Below are 15,713 nucleotides of genomic sequence, written 5' to 3'. Positions count from 1 at the left end.
CCGCTCAGCCCCAGAGGGAACAACGCAGAGATCTGCAAAATTGGACCCTTAAGTAAAAGATTAAATACACTTTGATAAACTCATCATTGGCCTATTGTCTCTTATTTGAAGTGAACATTGTGCTGGCATTTATACATTTATGTTCAGTTTTTAGTCATTCCTATTTAACACTACATCTATTTAACAGCTAATTAAAACAAAAAGTGTTCAAGCAACTTAACCTTTTGTGTCCATCAAAGCACATAAACTCTTGGTAAAGATGAATATGCATCATCCATATCAGATGAACATTTTGCCAGTTGAACAAAGCAGCATCTTTTTTTTCCCCCATTTTAATGGATATATAGCTACATTATATAGCGTTATGATTTACGCTCTCATAATTGTATAGATCTCTCGATAGGTTGTTTTTCTGCCTTTAATCTATTATATTGGTATAACAAAACATTTTTGTTTTGAACCTTTAGTAAGTAATGCCCAGTGGACGGTCTTTTCACTGTCAAGTTAACATCATGCTATTACTGAAGTCCTGACGTCAGTAATAGCAGAACGATCGTAGACAGCATGCTATTTTCCTGCATTTTAGTCCATTTTGCTTCAATCAGACAGAGTAGGACATGTCGCCTGTGTGAAACACAAAAGCAGCCATTCGTGTTTACAAGTAGCTTCATGTCTTTGGCGGCCACAGCACGCACAGAACTTTCCACTGGGGTTTTTCAAAATACACAGTACTCTGTTTTCGGAAGATGAAAGATCTCACGCACCGCAATAAAGAACCGCCCCCCTGAGACAGTGAAGCTCATTACACAGAAAACACAATTGTCGGATAGATGAAAAACAGACACACAAAGCGGGGTTGGAGTACGCAGAGTGCCGACACTAAGTATGCCCTAAAGATATCCGGATGCACATTACGTGTTGAGTTTGCTGACATCATTTATCGTGCAGATGGCAGCGACACAAACTGAAGCTTTGGAAGAAACATTTGGCTTTGTCACTGTTAAGTGACATTTTCAGTAGTTTCCCTAAGTCACAGTTTGATTGACATCTGCTGGCAGTGTATAATTTCCTGTTATCACACAACAATGTAGTAGTATGTGTTTGTAGTAGTAGCATGTTTTTTATTCAGTCAATCAATACATAACAATGTCAAATCATGTACATTGTTTTTTTGCGACTGTAAAACCAGAATGAAAACTTGTAGTCTGAGCTGTTTGCCTGATTATTATGTCTACGACAATATCGTTGGCCCAATTCATTAGCATGTTTGCATTGAGATTCAAGACCATTTTAGTAAAATTGTATATTCTTGATTAAGAAACAGGATGTGGCACAGTAGTCATTTATAATATTTCTTGATGCAGCCCTCAAAACTAAACAAAAAAATGTCATTGTTCCAAAAATGACTCATCTTTTTCTGCTCTGCCGCTGCTGTGGAAAAGGTAAGGTCGGGTCGCACTACTTCCTGATTACATTTCCATCGTTTCATTTTCGGCAAAGGCAGTCCGTCTCCTGGATGAGCCTCGCCAGACAAACAACATGTTGTTATGACTGGGGTATTACGGAGAAAACACCCTGAGAGATTTACTCCCACTGCTGCCATAAACCCGGGGACTTACGGGAGACACGGTCTTTGTAAACACGCTTCGTTCAATGCGTAGCTGCGAATCTGTCACCTGTTGCTCGTCCAACCCACCACACTCTGGTTCTCACAACCCGTCCTTTCACATTTCATAACCTCGGTACATTTGTTTAGCTCTCATTCAGTTCAATTTGTCTGTGTCTTTAGGGGATTTAGAGAGGACGACTGACGATAATGTGCATCTTGGTTGTTGTGAGAATCAATTTAGGACCTATTAGCTATACTACAATTGACCAATCCCCGCCTGTACCTCTGGCCAGGAGTCCAATAAAGACGGCACATTGATGGCCCTGCGGCTGCTTCCTGCGAGTTGGTCATGGTCTGATTCTGTTACACAGAACAGAGCACACATCAAATAATCTGCTACTTTCACATTTATGCTTTTCCCTTGAAATGGAAAAGATGATTGCGTAATCTGCAACATAATTAGTTAATGAGGTTACAGCAAAAGCCCTTTGGGTAGTTCCTTCCTTTTCATCAACCCCCTATGGACTGCAGAATGACTCATGCTACGCTCAAGGACACAGGATGGTTTTGTAACACCTGGATTATATTCCACTGTTTTTTTTTACTTGCCTAATAAGCTCATTGTGATTCCTTGGTGTATCCTGGTCTCTATAGCGAAGGCCTAGCTGAGCTCCCAGAGGGGTTAGTCAGGAGCAAGTCGTGCGTTTTCTTGAGTACTAAAAGCTGTTCAGAAGAACTCACAGCAGGGCCACTCCAGCGTCTAGTCTCCTTCAGAGGCCGCTTGTGGTGAGCCGCCACGCCCTGCCCTCTCGACGGGATTAGGAGTGGAAGAGCAGACAGTGCATTGAGAGGGATCACGCACCACTCGCACAAAACCATGCGCAGACCGACACACATCGCGGCCCTCGTTTGTAAAAGAGACTCCAGGAAGGGGCAGGGGTCAGAGGAATCAGAGAGAGAGTCGCATTGGAAGCAGTGGAGTACCAGTGGAGTCAGGAGGACACATGCAAAGCGAAGATTAGCCACTTCCCGGGGTCAGACGGTCTATTTGCGTCGCGAGAAAGTACGGGAAAGTAGGACTAGCTTACGCGCGCAACCCAAAATAAACTCTTTAGTGCTTCATGTTCACTTCTGCGTCTCCGCTGTGCCACACTTGCATTCGGGGTTCAGGGCTCATTCCTCTCTCCCTGTGTGGAGAATAAATCGTCACAGCAAAGAGCGACGTGGCTATTTGTGGTTCCTTTCCCTCTCTTGTTCAACCGTGAGGCTATTCAAACACTCTGCATCGTTAAAAAAAAAAAAGCCTCTGTATGGACAAAGTGCCTGTTTTCACCCAGATTTTTTTAACCAGGCTTTTATCGTGATGAACTGCACTGGAGAGAACGTTTCATTCAGCCGGGGAACATTTAAAAAACATGGAAACTGGGTATTTTTTTGCTGATTTTGAGCATTTCCGATGCATGTTACTCACTGTCCCTCACTCTCTAAGCGTACTTCAAATGAAACCACATTTTCTGTGTTTGAACACGTATACATTAACAAGTGCTTTTCACAATTTTTGCACATCCCTATCCAATCCCCCCCCCCGCCCCCCGAGTACACTTCGGCCTATATTGGTCCTAAACATTCATATCACGTCTTCGCTTGCGATGTCACAATAGCTGAAATTTGGTCGATAACAATTCCGGTGAAATTCCACTATTCCCGGAAAAATTCAACTAAACAAAGAAGAGTTATTGTTGGGAAGTTATTAAACAGGTCGTAATATCTGTTTTGTATTGCTGTGAAGGTTACATTTGATATCATGATAATGTTATATTCTACCATCGCCTAATTCACCTTCTTACTAAAAAGAACACATCATCTGTTCACGCCAGCTATCTTTCTTGAACATAGATTTATTGTTCATTGTTTAGCTGGTTTAGCTAAACGCAGCATAACTCCAGTGCAGCTTCTAAAGGTGAAGGCAATTTTAATCTCCTTTCACTGACAGACCTGTGTGGAGGGAGAAGACAACTCTACACGGAGCACTTAAGGGGGGATTTGTACTGCCAATTCATGACATAATGTCATCAAGTAGACTTGAACTTGTACCAGGCTGAATGCTTATTGTTTAAAAAAAACAACACTTGTGATTCCTTTGTGAATATCAAGGGAAAATTGCACTTTTTTTTTTATTGCCTGCTTGCTAGCATCCTCTCAGGGATCAGAATGAATCACCTGCCTCACAGGGTTTTTCAGATAAACACATTAAGGAATACAAGTTTGGAAAGTCCTTCTCAGTCTCTACTCCTCTGATATATCTTTTGTCACGACACTTAAAGTCCACCTGGAATTGGCCCGCCAACGTCTTCTTCCATACGTAGGACTGTACTACTGAGGGACGCGTATAAAAACAAAAACAAGCAAACAATGGCGCTGACCATGTCTGTGTGTCTCCATGGAGACGAGGCCTCGCCATAAAGCATTCCCCACTGTGTGCTACTGATAGGCCGGCCCTGCCGAAGACATGCTCGACGGGTTGGAGGGCTAAGTAAGACACATGCTGCAGGGTGTAAGCACTCTGTCCTACGAGCAATGCATTTAGATTGTATGTGTGAGTGCATGAATACATTTACAGACGTGATTACTGCACTTACTCCTTCACCGCTGGCAAGACCGCTTTGACAGTTTTTAATTAAAAGAACTTGGATCTGTGTAAACGCACCGAAGCTAAAAAGAGATGCTTTGAATTAAGGGCATTCTGCAGTGTGTAGCTAATCCCTGATATATTATCCTATCTGATGACAAGTACATGAGGGGATAAACGTAGATGTCCCGTTAGCCTCTGAAAGAGGGGTGACATCACCTCTTTTAGTCACAGGTGGGACGGCGAAAATGTCCGACAAAGGCTATCTACTGAAGGACCATACTGGTGGGTTTAAAGAGTTTGGCTCATTAACTACAAGTCATGAATAGAGTACGACCAAAAACTTTTCAAAGTATATCAGCCTAAGCAAGTTTTTTCAATCAACTTCCATTTATTTCAGACTGCAAACGTCCTCGATAAAGGTTATTTTATTATTGTACAGTGGCAGTTACTTCCTACGTCGGTTTCTATCAGACAGAATGCCACGACTATAGCAATTAAGCCTACTTGTATCTTGTATACAGTTTGGGATAAAAGCCACTTTTCTACAGTATGCCGGCCGCACAACCTGAGCCGTTAAATATCTCATTCATGAGTCCACCTTGCTGCACCTCTGACCTGTGTGCGACTCACTCAAGGACGAGAAAAAGCCCATTGAGCCAAACAGGTGGTCCATGAAAGGCAGAGGCTGGATACCCTGAGTCTGTCAGTGAGGGAGACACAGAGAGAGAGAGAGAGAGAGAGAGAGAGAGAGAGATAGAGAGAGAGAGAGAGAGAGAGAGAGAGAGCAGGTGGCAGAAGGCTTAACCTGAGCTAAAACCCATCCAATGAGCTCATCTCTGCAGGCTTAGTCAGCTTCAAGATGTCTGTTTTCTGCCAGGAGAGCCAGATCTGGGTACTCTCACCCAGTCGTGCCAGTGAGCCACGAGCACCCTGCTAATCTGTCTGAGTACGACATGTAGGCCATATGTCTCGCAAACAAAGTAGACAGTGCACTGTGTCGTGTATTTGTGGAGAGACGGCGTGTGGAAGGGACAGTACATATCTACATATATTCATGTATGACTTGAGTGACGGCTACAGGTAAACTGATTCTGCCTTCCAGTTGTCTATAATCTCACAACATCCCTGTGTTGTTGTTCTTGTTGTTGCTTCCTCACTACTATATCCCCTCCATTCATCTAAGGGCAGCCCATGTAAGACTTTCTCCAAACATGTATAAACACAGATTCACTCAACCACACAGTCTTAATAACAAGCAAGCCGCTAATCCTTTGCGGTAAACGTGCCTGAGTGGACCTGATACGACCCCATGGAGACCATACAGCATATCTGTCGGTTTGTAATTCTCTACACGGACATAATTGCTATTCAGGTATAAAATCAACACACTGCAGGTCAAGTTGAACAGGAGACGCACAATACAACGTGTTTTTCTAGCTGAGGTTTGGTTGTGCTGGAGACAATAACAAAGCCTTGTTATGGTGGCTGTGTCAGCATCATTTCCACCTGCCTACCGCTATGCTCTAATCCCCATGTGCCCAAGCCTATATTTTAATGATGTCATGGCAGACAGAAGTGCTGATGTTGTCCTTAAGACTCGGCGTAATTCGATTACTTATGAGAAGACAAACAAGTCGGGTCTCAGCACCGCCGTGGATTATCGGTTACTAGAAGTGCGCTCTTGTAAAACCCTCCAACAGCATGAACAGCCCCTACTAATCACACACCAGCAGGAATATAATGTTTCCCTCCAGCACTGTTACGCCAAGGCCACTCTGAGCCACCATGTCAGCTGTTGCTATGCTGCTACTTCTCCGGATTCGTCAGTGCCCACCACCTGTACGCCCAATGCCATCTCAATCAGCCGACACCGAGAGAAAGACACCTCAGCGGGTTGCCAGCTCATAATCATTTGCACTCCCTGATCATCATCCCACACTCACACTGTTAGTACTGCTAAATGGTCTCCAAGAGGGGCCTGTAACAAGCGAGGGCTGCTGGTGAACATGGTCCTTCTCATATGGTCACATGGTAACCACCTCATTACATGCTGAAAGGACATGATCCTCTCAGGGGCAGCAATCCATTGTTGGAATAGATAAAAATCAAATTGCATGTCTCTGTTGTAAGTTGTGTGATATCTGGAAGACGGCATTCTGCTGCTAGTGTATAACTCTGGCTGTCATAACCAATCTATCTAATTCTGTTTATTCAATTGGCCTATAGAATGTCAAAAAAAGAAAGGAAAAATAACCATTGCAACTTAAATTATTGATAACTCAAAATAGTTGCTGATTCATTTTCTGGTAATCAATTAATCGCTGGAGAAAAGGCCTGGTCATGAAAATATTTTAAGACGACTAATAAAAACCATTGGCAACGGTCGCTAACACCAAGGTAAAAAAAAATGCCTCTGCAATTAAACTTGACTGGGATGAATCCTTGTTTGGGACGAGTAGGACACAATTAAGATAGTTAAAAAAGTTGCTTCCTAAAGACTGAATTGACTGATAAGTGAAGAAGTGGTCTTCTTTAGAGCTAAGAGAGCAGAACCAGCTGGCTTCAGGAGAACTGGAGACAGAACAATAACAGTGAAGAGGTTTCTCGGACATGCACCTGTTTGTGAAGATATCGGCCATATTATCTGCCAAGACAGTTGTTTACAGTCCTCCTGATGCAAATTCAAAATATGCGCTACAGGAATGCACTACTTTTTTTTTGTTTTGTCTGCCATGTTTTTCTTGTGTAGCATTTGGGCTACAACTGCATTTCATTGTGCTGCATAATGATAACAAAGTATCCTTAAATTGGGGATTTTCCCAGGAATGTTTCCCAGGAATGTAAATGTCTGTGTCTGGTCAGAGTCCAGTAGAAGAGTGACTAGTGTCAAATGTGGACCCAAACAGATCGGGACAAGGACCATCAGGCCTAGCCGTGTTGAGCCTGATACATTGTGTCAAGTGTCGATTTGACTAGTTTAAAAGAAGAAAAAAATAAAATACAATGTGTGGGTGTAGAATTAGGAAGAAGTGAGCTCACCAGACCTTTGCAGCTGCTACTCATCTCTACTTGAGACTACATTAGCTGTTACTTTAATAGCGAGCTATTCACAGAACTCTTGTTGGCCACGTTGCATTGTGGGTAATGCGAAGATCAATCTGGCTCTGCTGCATTGATTTTTCTTCTTGAACTGCCCATTTTGAGCCTGGCAGAGGTATGAAAGGGAAACATTTATGAAGTACTCTTTTAAACAACTAACTGACTGACTCCATACAACTGTGATATGAATCCATAACAGAGAGGGCTACTACTTGCCCTTGTAATAACTCTAATTTATATAATCATTATATATTTATTATGCTTGCTATGTTGTATATATAAGATATCATTTATATGGTTTGCTTCAATGATTTGTACATTTGTTTTGTTAATGCAGTCTTAATATTTTTGTATATATTCATCAAAACAAACGTCTTATGTAAGAAGCGCTACACAGCTCTGCAGTGGTTGATGTCCAATTACACCCCAGGCATTCACTGTGGCGAAGCTTTCAGCCGTCTGCTCACGAAAGAATTTGCGGCTTTCTATCAGTCGTTAGAAAGGTCACTCTCTTTGCTACAGGTCCGAGTCATCCCTCATTCATTCAAAATTGAATGAAATGTGACATTTGAGCTTTACAAATGAGTTGTTGTTTATTTCTAAAAAAAAGAGCTACTGGCATTACAGAGGTCCCTGCAGACACCTTATCTGTGCAGCTTCATCACAGACAGGAAGAGGCTTCTGAAACAGAGACAACACAAGCACACCCACTGACCCCATCACTCACTCACGTGCATGCATACTGTATGCGCACTGAGGTGAACAGGTTACTGACACACACACACACACACACACACAACTCACCTGGTCGTCCACTCTGTGGGCCACGATCGTCGCCGTCTCCTCCTGCTCAGCATCGCTGAGGGGTCGGATCCTTAAGGCAACCTGCGGCACAAAGAGTGCATTTTACTCCCCCTTGAATTCCACCAAGACAGAAATATTCAATTTCCAGAAGTTGTACGTAAAAAAAAATATAAGAAGATGTATTGAACTTTGCCGTGATGCGTAGGAACATAATTGACAGCACATAATAGTACTGGCTTCTAAGATAAATTTGTCTGGAGTCTGTGTTGATTCAGTTGTAGCTAGAGGAATAATTGGATATGCAAATGTGTTGAGAGTACTTATTAGACTTGTTCTGAGCTGGAAGAGTGTGGGACAAGAGAAAATATGGGTTCATCCGCCAGTACCAGCATACATGTGAAAATACTTTCTCGAAGGAGAACCATTCATTTTAATCAGTTTACAAGTTGTGAAGCCAGGTGAATAATGCTTTAGGAAATAACCCTTGAAGAATAGAGATTATCTTTGAGATTCTAGACCATTAAATGAACTGCAATAAAGGGGTTGTAGAATTTGAAAGATGTGGACAAATAACCGGACAGAGAAAATATACTACTGCATTGCATTGGGGGGGATGTAGGCTTATCAAAGCTTGACCAAGAGAAAGGACTAAATGTTAAGATATTCTAAGAAAAAATAAATCTCTTCAGAGTTGCCCAAATTCATGAAAGTGCAGTACAACAATTGCACGTGTAATCTTTTAAATGTCAAGCACAGGATGTAAGATTTATTTTTTCCCCCCTAGTCAACCAGATAATAAAGAATACTCACATTTAGAGAGTGCTGTGCTCAAACCTACGCTAAGCTAAGTTAGGTTACTAGGAAACTCAAAATTGTTTAGACGTAGTTATGAGGATGAATGTGTTCGACTGTGTGGACTGGGGATGTGATAAATAGGTATACAAAATAGATAGATGAATAGGTTGACTCTGCAATTAAACTCTACATTCCACCTTTAATCATTTCACAGCCTGATTAATGTCAGTTTGTCAAGAACAAATCAGAGCGGTGACATTTTGCAACAATCACACACGCAAACAAACACCAGTAATTTCAGAGGGAAAATTAGCCTTCCCTTTTTAACACTGGGTAGTATTTGGCAGATACAAAACCACCAATAGAGTGGAACATTGTATTATTAGTACATTATTACACTCATACACAGCCACCTTTTATTATACTTTATCACCCTGCAAGGTTTCTTTCCATGCAAACATTCAGAGATCGATAAAAAAAAAGCTTTTTTAATGGGAGCAAATGGGAAAACAGCAGATACCAATCACAGCGGTGGTGTCCTCTACCCAGAGGCTCGTGTGCGTGTGACCCACAGACACATGCAGGTAAATGGGGGAATGCAAAGGGGATAATAATACAGCGCTCTCTCTGTCAGCACCCTGTAGAAAGTGTATTACACGCTGGACAAGGGAGAGGCCAGGCAACTGAAACAGCCACTTCAATTATTCAGGAATGAGCTGCAGAACACAGTGCATGTCGTGTTAGGCTGGGGAATTGAAAATATAACGGCAACAATGGATGTTGTTAGGAATAGAAAAAAATTTAAATACCCCAAAAATACCTTTTCCAAAGCATGAAAACTGTTCAGGTTTTTTTTTTTTTTTTTTTTTTTACACGGTTATATAGGTGTTACAGTGTTGTTCAACACTGCATTATATTCAGAGGTGTTTTCCTCATTCACACTTGGGATCATTGCATCGGTGGAATAAGATTAAAAACGTATCCAATGCAAGTTAAAAAATAACCCAAGGCACACTTGTTGTTGTTGTTTTATGCGTTGGGTATTAATTAGACAAAAGGTAAATTATAAAATAAAGCCATTCTAATTTTGTACATACATCATTTTTTGAAGGAAGCCGTATTCCACCCATTAAGTGAGCCCTTCACAAGATAAAAAAAAAAAGCTGAGTACACCTGAAGGATCCTAAGAGCACCTGCATGTGATCCCCACAGAGAACCCATTGTCTTTTGTTCCCCTCAGGCAGAACACACAATGAGCATCACCTCTTAAAGAAATGTAACTATGACCTCAAAACAGTGTCAACCCAAAAACACAACAACTGGACCTTATGGGCATCACGTGATCAAACGTTATGGCCAAACTGCATTGGTTTGCAGATTGCTGCGGGTTCTGGGTTCGCTTCTCTACATCACATGAGACCATATGGTTCACCGTTCACGACGGCTCGCTCGTGCAAAGCTCCAAAAAACTACCGTCTCACCTAAAGGAAAACTCGGCGTGTAGTTTGAACTCACAGTTAGTTGGTGCTCCTTTGATTCCCCCGTGTCCTTCATGGTCACAGGGTGGAGGGTGAAGACAGTCAACAGCACGCGGGACGCGGGACCATCCTCCTCCTCGCTGTCGGTACCTGCATGTCAACTCCTCTGAGAGGAAGACAAAAAAGAAGAAGAAAAAAGCACACCTGCAGCGTTCCGCTCTCACAATCAACAACTCGCTCTAATGGACTCTGTCGCGCGGCGGAGTGGTCTGTGACAACAGCCACGACCTCTCGTGTTACTATCAGTCCTCACGTTTTGTCTCCTTCATTCCTTTCCTCCTTCCTTCCTTCCTTCTTCGTCTGTCTAAAGTGCGTCGACGGTCGGCCACCTCGTTTCCACGCAAAAAAACACGAAACACGGGGATAATTTATGGCGGAAGACGCGGAGAGAGACGGCGATACCAAACAGCTGCCCACCTGCCACAGTCACCTCCCCGTCCGTCTGTCCTCCTCGCTCCTCTCCGCTGCTAAGGGTTGCTATGTGTGTGTGTGTGTGTGTGTGTGTGCGCGTGTGTGAGTGTGTCTGTGTGTCTGTGTGTGTGTGTGTGCGCGCGCGTACGTCGTTGTCCCTGGAGATTCCGCAGAACACCAACTACAGTTAAAGCTCGCAAAACAACTACTTCCTATTGTACAATAAAACACACGTACATTTACTCAAGTACTGTACTTATATACAAGTTTTACTTTATTTGGGGTTTTCCATGTTATGCAACGTAATACTTCTACACCAGTTCATTTTGGAAACATTGTAACGTTGTTACTTCACTGACGCTACATTTATTTGACAGAAGTGTAGATTTTTATTAAATTATGATATATTGTTATATTAAGTAACACGGTAATGTTAGTGTAAAGCCTAGTTGAAATTATATATATATATATAGTATTTCTATTTTTACGTGTACCTTGTTGGTACTGTAAGTTCCGGAAAATAAGAGTATAGTAGATACTAGTGTTATTAGTATATTTGTAATTGTGTATTTTTACTTGACTAAGACTATTACATGCAGGTAGGACTTTGACTTGAAACAGAGTATGCTGTTTATGTAGTATAACTAGTTTGTATTAATATAAAATATCTTAATACTTCTGTCAAAGCAGATGTAAACATATATACATTTTGTTTTGACTTTAGACCGTTTCATCTCCTGAAGTTTACCTCCACACATCGTGGTACAATATATGTACTCTTTGCAGTTCCAACAAGGAGTTAATGCAGTTTCCACTGAGCTGCACTTCTTTGCTGCTCGAGGCTGACACCTGCTGGACGAATAAAATACTTCACCGTGCCCACAGTTTCAAACAACTTGTTGGCTCCAAGACTTTAGACTAGAGGACCCTTTGTTTGTGTTGATCACAAAGTACATCAACACCCAACAACAACAACACACAGACGCATCAAGTTGTACTCAAAACAGATTTATTCAACTCACAATTACACCCCATAGTTTTAGGCTCACACACAAAATTAAGCACCATTCTCAGTGCCTGTACAATGCAACATGCTTACAGAAATGACACTGACCAAAATAACTCAACAAAACTGCATGTATTAAACCCCCTAAGAAAATGATGGTTATGCAATACAAACACGTATTGTTTGGATAGTTTGAATTGCTGAAAATAATTACCTGAATATTCTCAGTCATCCTTGTTAGAGCAGCACAGCTTCCCAAGTTATGACATAAACTACAACTTTATTGAATTAGCGGGATTAGATATGTAGAGAACATGAATTAATGGCCCTTCAGAAAGTACAACAAAAATAGTGATCCTATGTGAGATTGCCACATAAAACTAGAAAAAAATATATATAAAATTGGCACACTGTTTAAACTACATCAGAATGAGACAACTGTCTGTTATTGTACAATTTATATACAAAAGCCGTGGTCTCAAGTCTCGTCTCCAGGAGATTTGGAAACATAAAGCTTCACTTGCAGGCGTGTCCGTGTGTGAATGTAAATAAATACCTCAATAATACCTCCCGCTGTGCGCTGCCAGTGCTGGGTTTGTGCTTCACAAACATAAAGGACGAAGCACAACAAGTAGGACATAATATGTTTACATCAGCTGGCATGTTCACATTTTTGTCTTTGGAGACCTGAATGGAAGTTTCATAATGTCAAAAAATAAAATAAAGGAGGGAGGGAGGGAGGAATAGTTTTTTTAATTGTCAGGTTTGTTTGTTACTTTATAGTGAACACTTTGCTATGTTTTACTGCAGTGAGAAATTAATCCTCAGGTACATAAATACAAAGTCAAAAATTCCCTCAAAGACACAGCATGACGAACACAACACATTAACAGCAGGTTAAGGTCGGCAGCCCGTGTCGGGAAATATTGAGCAAGTCCCCCCTCCAAAAAATGCCTCGGGGCACACGAGAGGGATGGATCATTTATGAGCACAGAGAACAGTACCGATATGCTTCCCCTGTCCTGACGCTGCACACGCTTTGGGGTCCTGGACTGATGAGATGTCCCGCACTGCCCTCCGTGATGCTGCGTTTGTCTGCAGAGCCTGTGTGCGGGGGTGCCGTGTCCGTCCTCGGGTTCAGATAAAGAAGTCTATGCTTGGAAGTCGTTCCCAAAGTGTCTAATCTGCTCCTCCGTCATGGACAGATAGGTCGCCCGCATGCTGGGTGAGTACTGTGGAGGGAACAGGTAAACACACAGACACACACACACACAGACACACACACACACACACACACACACACACACACAGACAACCACGGAGGATGTTACGAGCTGATTTTGTGAGCTGAGGGTGAGGTTTCAAAAGCTGAGCCTAATTATTAGCTAAATTAATTAATAAAATTAAAAAAATGCCATGGGGGGTTTAAAGGAATAGTCCACTGAAAACGTATCTTTTGAGTATCAATTTCTCACCACGTGTAGGATTGAAAAGTGGTCCAAAAGCTTGGATGAACGCAGAACTTCCGATGAATTAGAGGCGACCCAGACGGTGTTAAACATCTTTTGCAGAAGGCAAATCTGCGTGAAGCAGATTTGAGAGCGGTATGGATCTTACCAACTCGTGGCAAAAACGCAAACACTTTTCCCAAAATGTCGAGCTATTCCTTTATTATTTCTTGCCATTGCAGATCCGGCTATTCCAGCATCACCTGACATCTGACACCTGCCATCTGGAGTACTTCATATTTCCTCATCAGCTACTGGATAGAGGGCAGGGTTATACCTGGTTTATAGCTGCCCTTTACACTGAGTGAGTACTACACAATGTTCAGCCTTTTTTTCTTTTGGTTACTTTCACCTGCCTGGTGATGCCCCTCTGGACTTGTTTGCTTGTCCCTGCTACTCCTGTGAGCCGGGATTTTAAGTCCACATCTTGCTTCCAAGGTCAACGGCAGAGAGGTGGATGATGACGCTGCAGGAGTGTTCTCAGAGGTTTTCTGAGGACGTTTCTATACATTTTCACACAACTCTGGGTCGCCTTTCGGAATCCGCCGTGGGTCTAACCACAGTTGGCATCTTCCACAAAGAAGCACGTCACAAAAGTTTAAGAGCCACCTTCGAGCCTACGGATGCTGAGTGTTTTCTGTGGACTACTCCTTTAACTCATATCCACAAAACTGACTACATCCCATTACATTTTTGTATTTTATTCAATTAATCCCTTTGGCATTAACAGTAACTGTAATGTCATTTTTTTATCCGTCAATTCCCGGATAACATAAATTAAGTACACTGGTGCAGAACGCCGTGTGGCGGGAACAAGCTGTAGAATTGAATGACAGGAGCAGAACTGCATGCACTGGGAGGCTGACTGTGAGGAACTCCAGGGACATGACTACAGTTGCAGCATGTGACCACTAGGGGCAGACACACCCTCACTAACCCAAACAGACTCTGGAATGATGAGGACAGGTTGTGAGTTGAAAAGCCATGCCAAACAGGAAAACCGTACAGGAACCAAACAAAGTGATGTGAGGTGAAGGAGAGGTAAAAGACAGAGATGCAACAGAGGAAAAGTGAGGGCGTTAACCCTGAGGAAGAGGTAAAACAAGACTTACTCGATTTCTATACTGCTGAGAGTATATCTCCAAAAGTTGAGTAAAAAAAACAAAAAGAGGAAATATAGAAATGAAAGATACAAACATACACATGACAAACGGACAAACAAAAAATATATAAAAGAAGCTGTTAGCTGCAGACTACTGCATGATGCTGTACATTTGAAGTCATGAGGGAGAATATCATTATACAGTACTTGCTGGCATTAATTAAGTCATACGGCAAAGTACATCAAATTAACAAAATAATGTCCTTCATCTACAAACCGTAATCAAACTGTGGTAATACAGAACATGCAAAGTAGAAAATATAGTGCTCTTTGTTACATATATTTGCGAAATTTAAACCTCTGCACTCATACCATAAATACCGTGCAATTTATCAAAAATAAAATATGAATTTAGTTTGTACTTCCTGACCTGATGATCACAACACTGTCTCTCTTAATTGTTGTTTCATACAAAAACAAAAACACCTGCAGAATGCATTTTAACTGCTGTATTTCGTCACACACTCGTACAGAATGTTATTAAGAGGCTCTGCCTAATGAAAAATTGAATACAGAATGTTTCTATTTTTATTTCGGCGATGTAGAGTAACAAGAGACAAGTGACCCAGCAAGGGGCGAATTAATTCAACGAGGAAGAAAAGCCTCAGTGTCAACAGCGGGAGAGTTTATGGTTTCAGACCTGAATGACTCCCTCTGGGGAATTTGGCCGGAGAAAGGCTAAATGATGTTCCCCTCGTGATTAAATATTAACCACATTACTTCTCCTCTCCTTGAGTCGGTACAGTAAGTCCGCCTCAGGAAGTTATGGAGGGCAGAGGATGAAGGCACGGTATGTCTTTAAATGCCTTCAAGAAATAATGTCATAAAAAGTTAATTAAATCAAGGGAAAGGTTATTTAGATACGGCTCAACAATTGAGCGAGAAAGTGAGCCGAGTGCGAATGTGAATGAAATAATCAGCAGTAAAAAATAATTTCCTGTGCTTTGAAGGCTAAGTCTGCCTGTTAGGTAACAGGGAAGTGACATCATAGGAAGGACTTGGCCTCTGGGACCCAACGCACCGAGGGGGGTGGGGAGCCTCGTCCTATCAGCGGGACGTTCTCGTACCGCGGGTTCCCCCCGAACAGAGCCGCCTGGTTCCTGAGGAAGAGCGAAAAAAAAAGAAGCGTTCCTCAGAGGAAATGAATAA

The 15,713-nt window shown here is 42.1% G+C and overlaps 2 protein-coding genes across 2 annotated transcripts in view; both read right to left on the bottom strand.

Moving 5' to 3' along the window:
* Positions 1-10,496, bottom strand: part of kif19 (kinesin family member 19) — a gene marked incomplete at its 3' end in the record, with an annotated part of 30,225 nt that extends 19,729 nt beyond the window's left edge. The window contains exons 1-2 of the mRNA XM_079214407.1: positions 10,455-10,496; positions 8,145-8,225 (exon numbers count right to left, since the gene is read on the bottom strand). Of these exons, the coding sequence (XP_079070533.1) occupies positions 8,145-8,225; positions 10,455-10,493 (120 nt within the window). The 5' untranslated portion in view covers positions 10,494-10,496. The remainder of the gene's footprint in view (positions 1-8,144; positions 8,226-10,454) is intronic.
* A 2,549-nt stretch (positions 10,497-13,045) lies between these two features.
* Positions 13,046-15,713, bottom strand: part of ttyh2 (tweety family member 2) — a gene marked incomplete at both ends in the record, with an annotated part of 55,997 nt that continues 53,329 nt past the window's right edge. The window contains 2 exons of the mRNA XM_079235985.1: positions 13,046-13,126; positions 15,586-15,664. Of these exons, the coding sequence (XP_079092111.1) occupies positions 13,046-13,126; positions 15,586-15,664 (160 nt within the window). The remainder of the gene's footprint in view (positions 13,127-15,585; positions 15,665-15,713) is intronic.

The sequence above is a fragment of the Taurulus bubalis genome (genome assembly GCF_910589615.1).
Source record: "Taurulus bubalis genome assembly, chromosome: 2".
Classification (NCBI taxonomy): domain Eukaryota; kingdom Metazoa; phylum Chordata; class Actinopteri; order Perciformes; family Cottidae; genus Taurulus; species Taurulus bubalis.
Note: the sequence above shows the minus strand (reverse complement) of the source record. Positions and strands in the feature narration are given on the sequence as shown.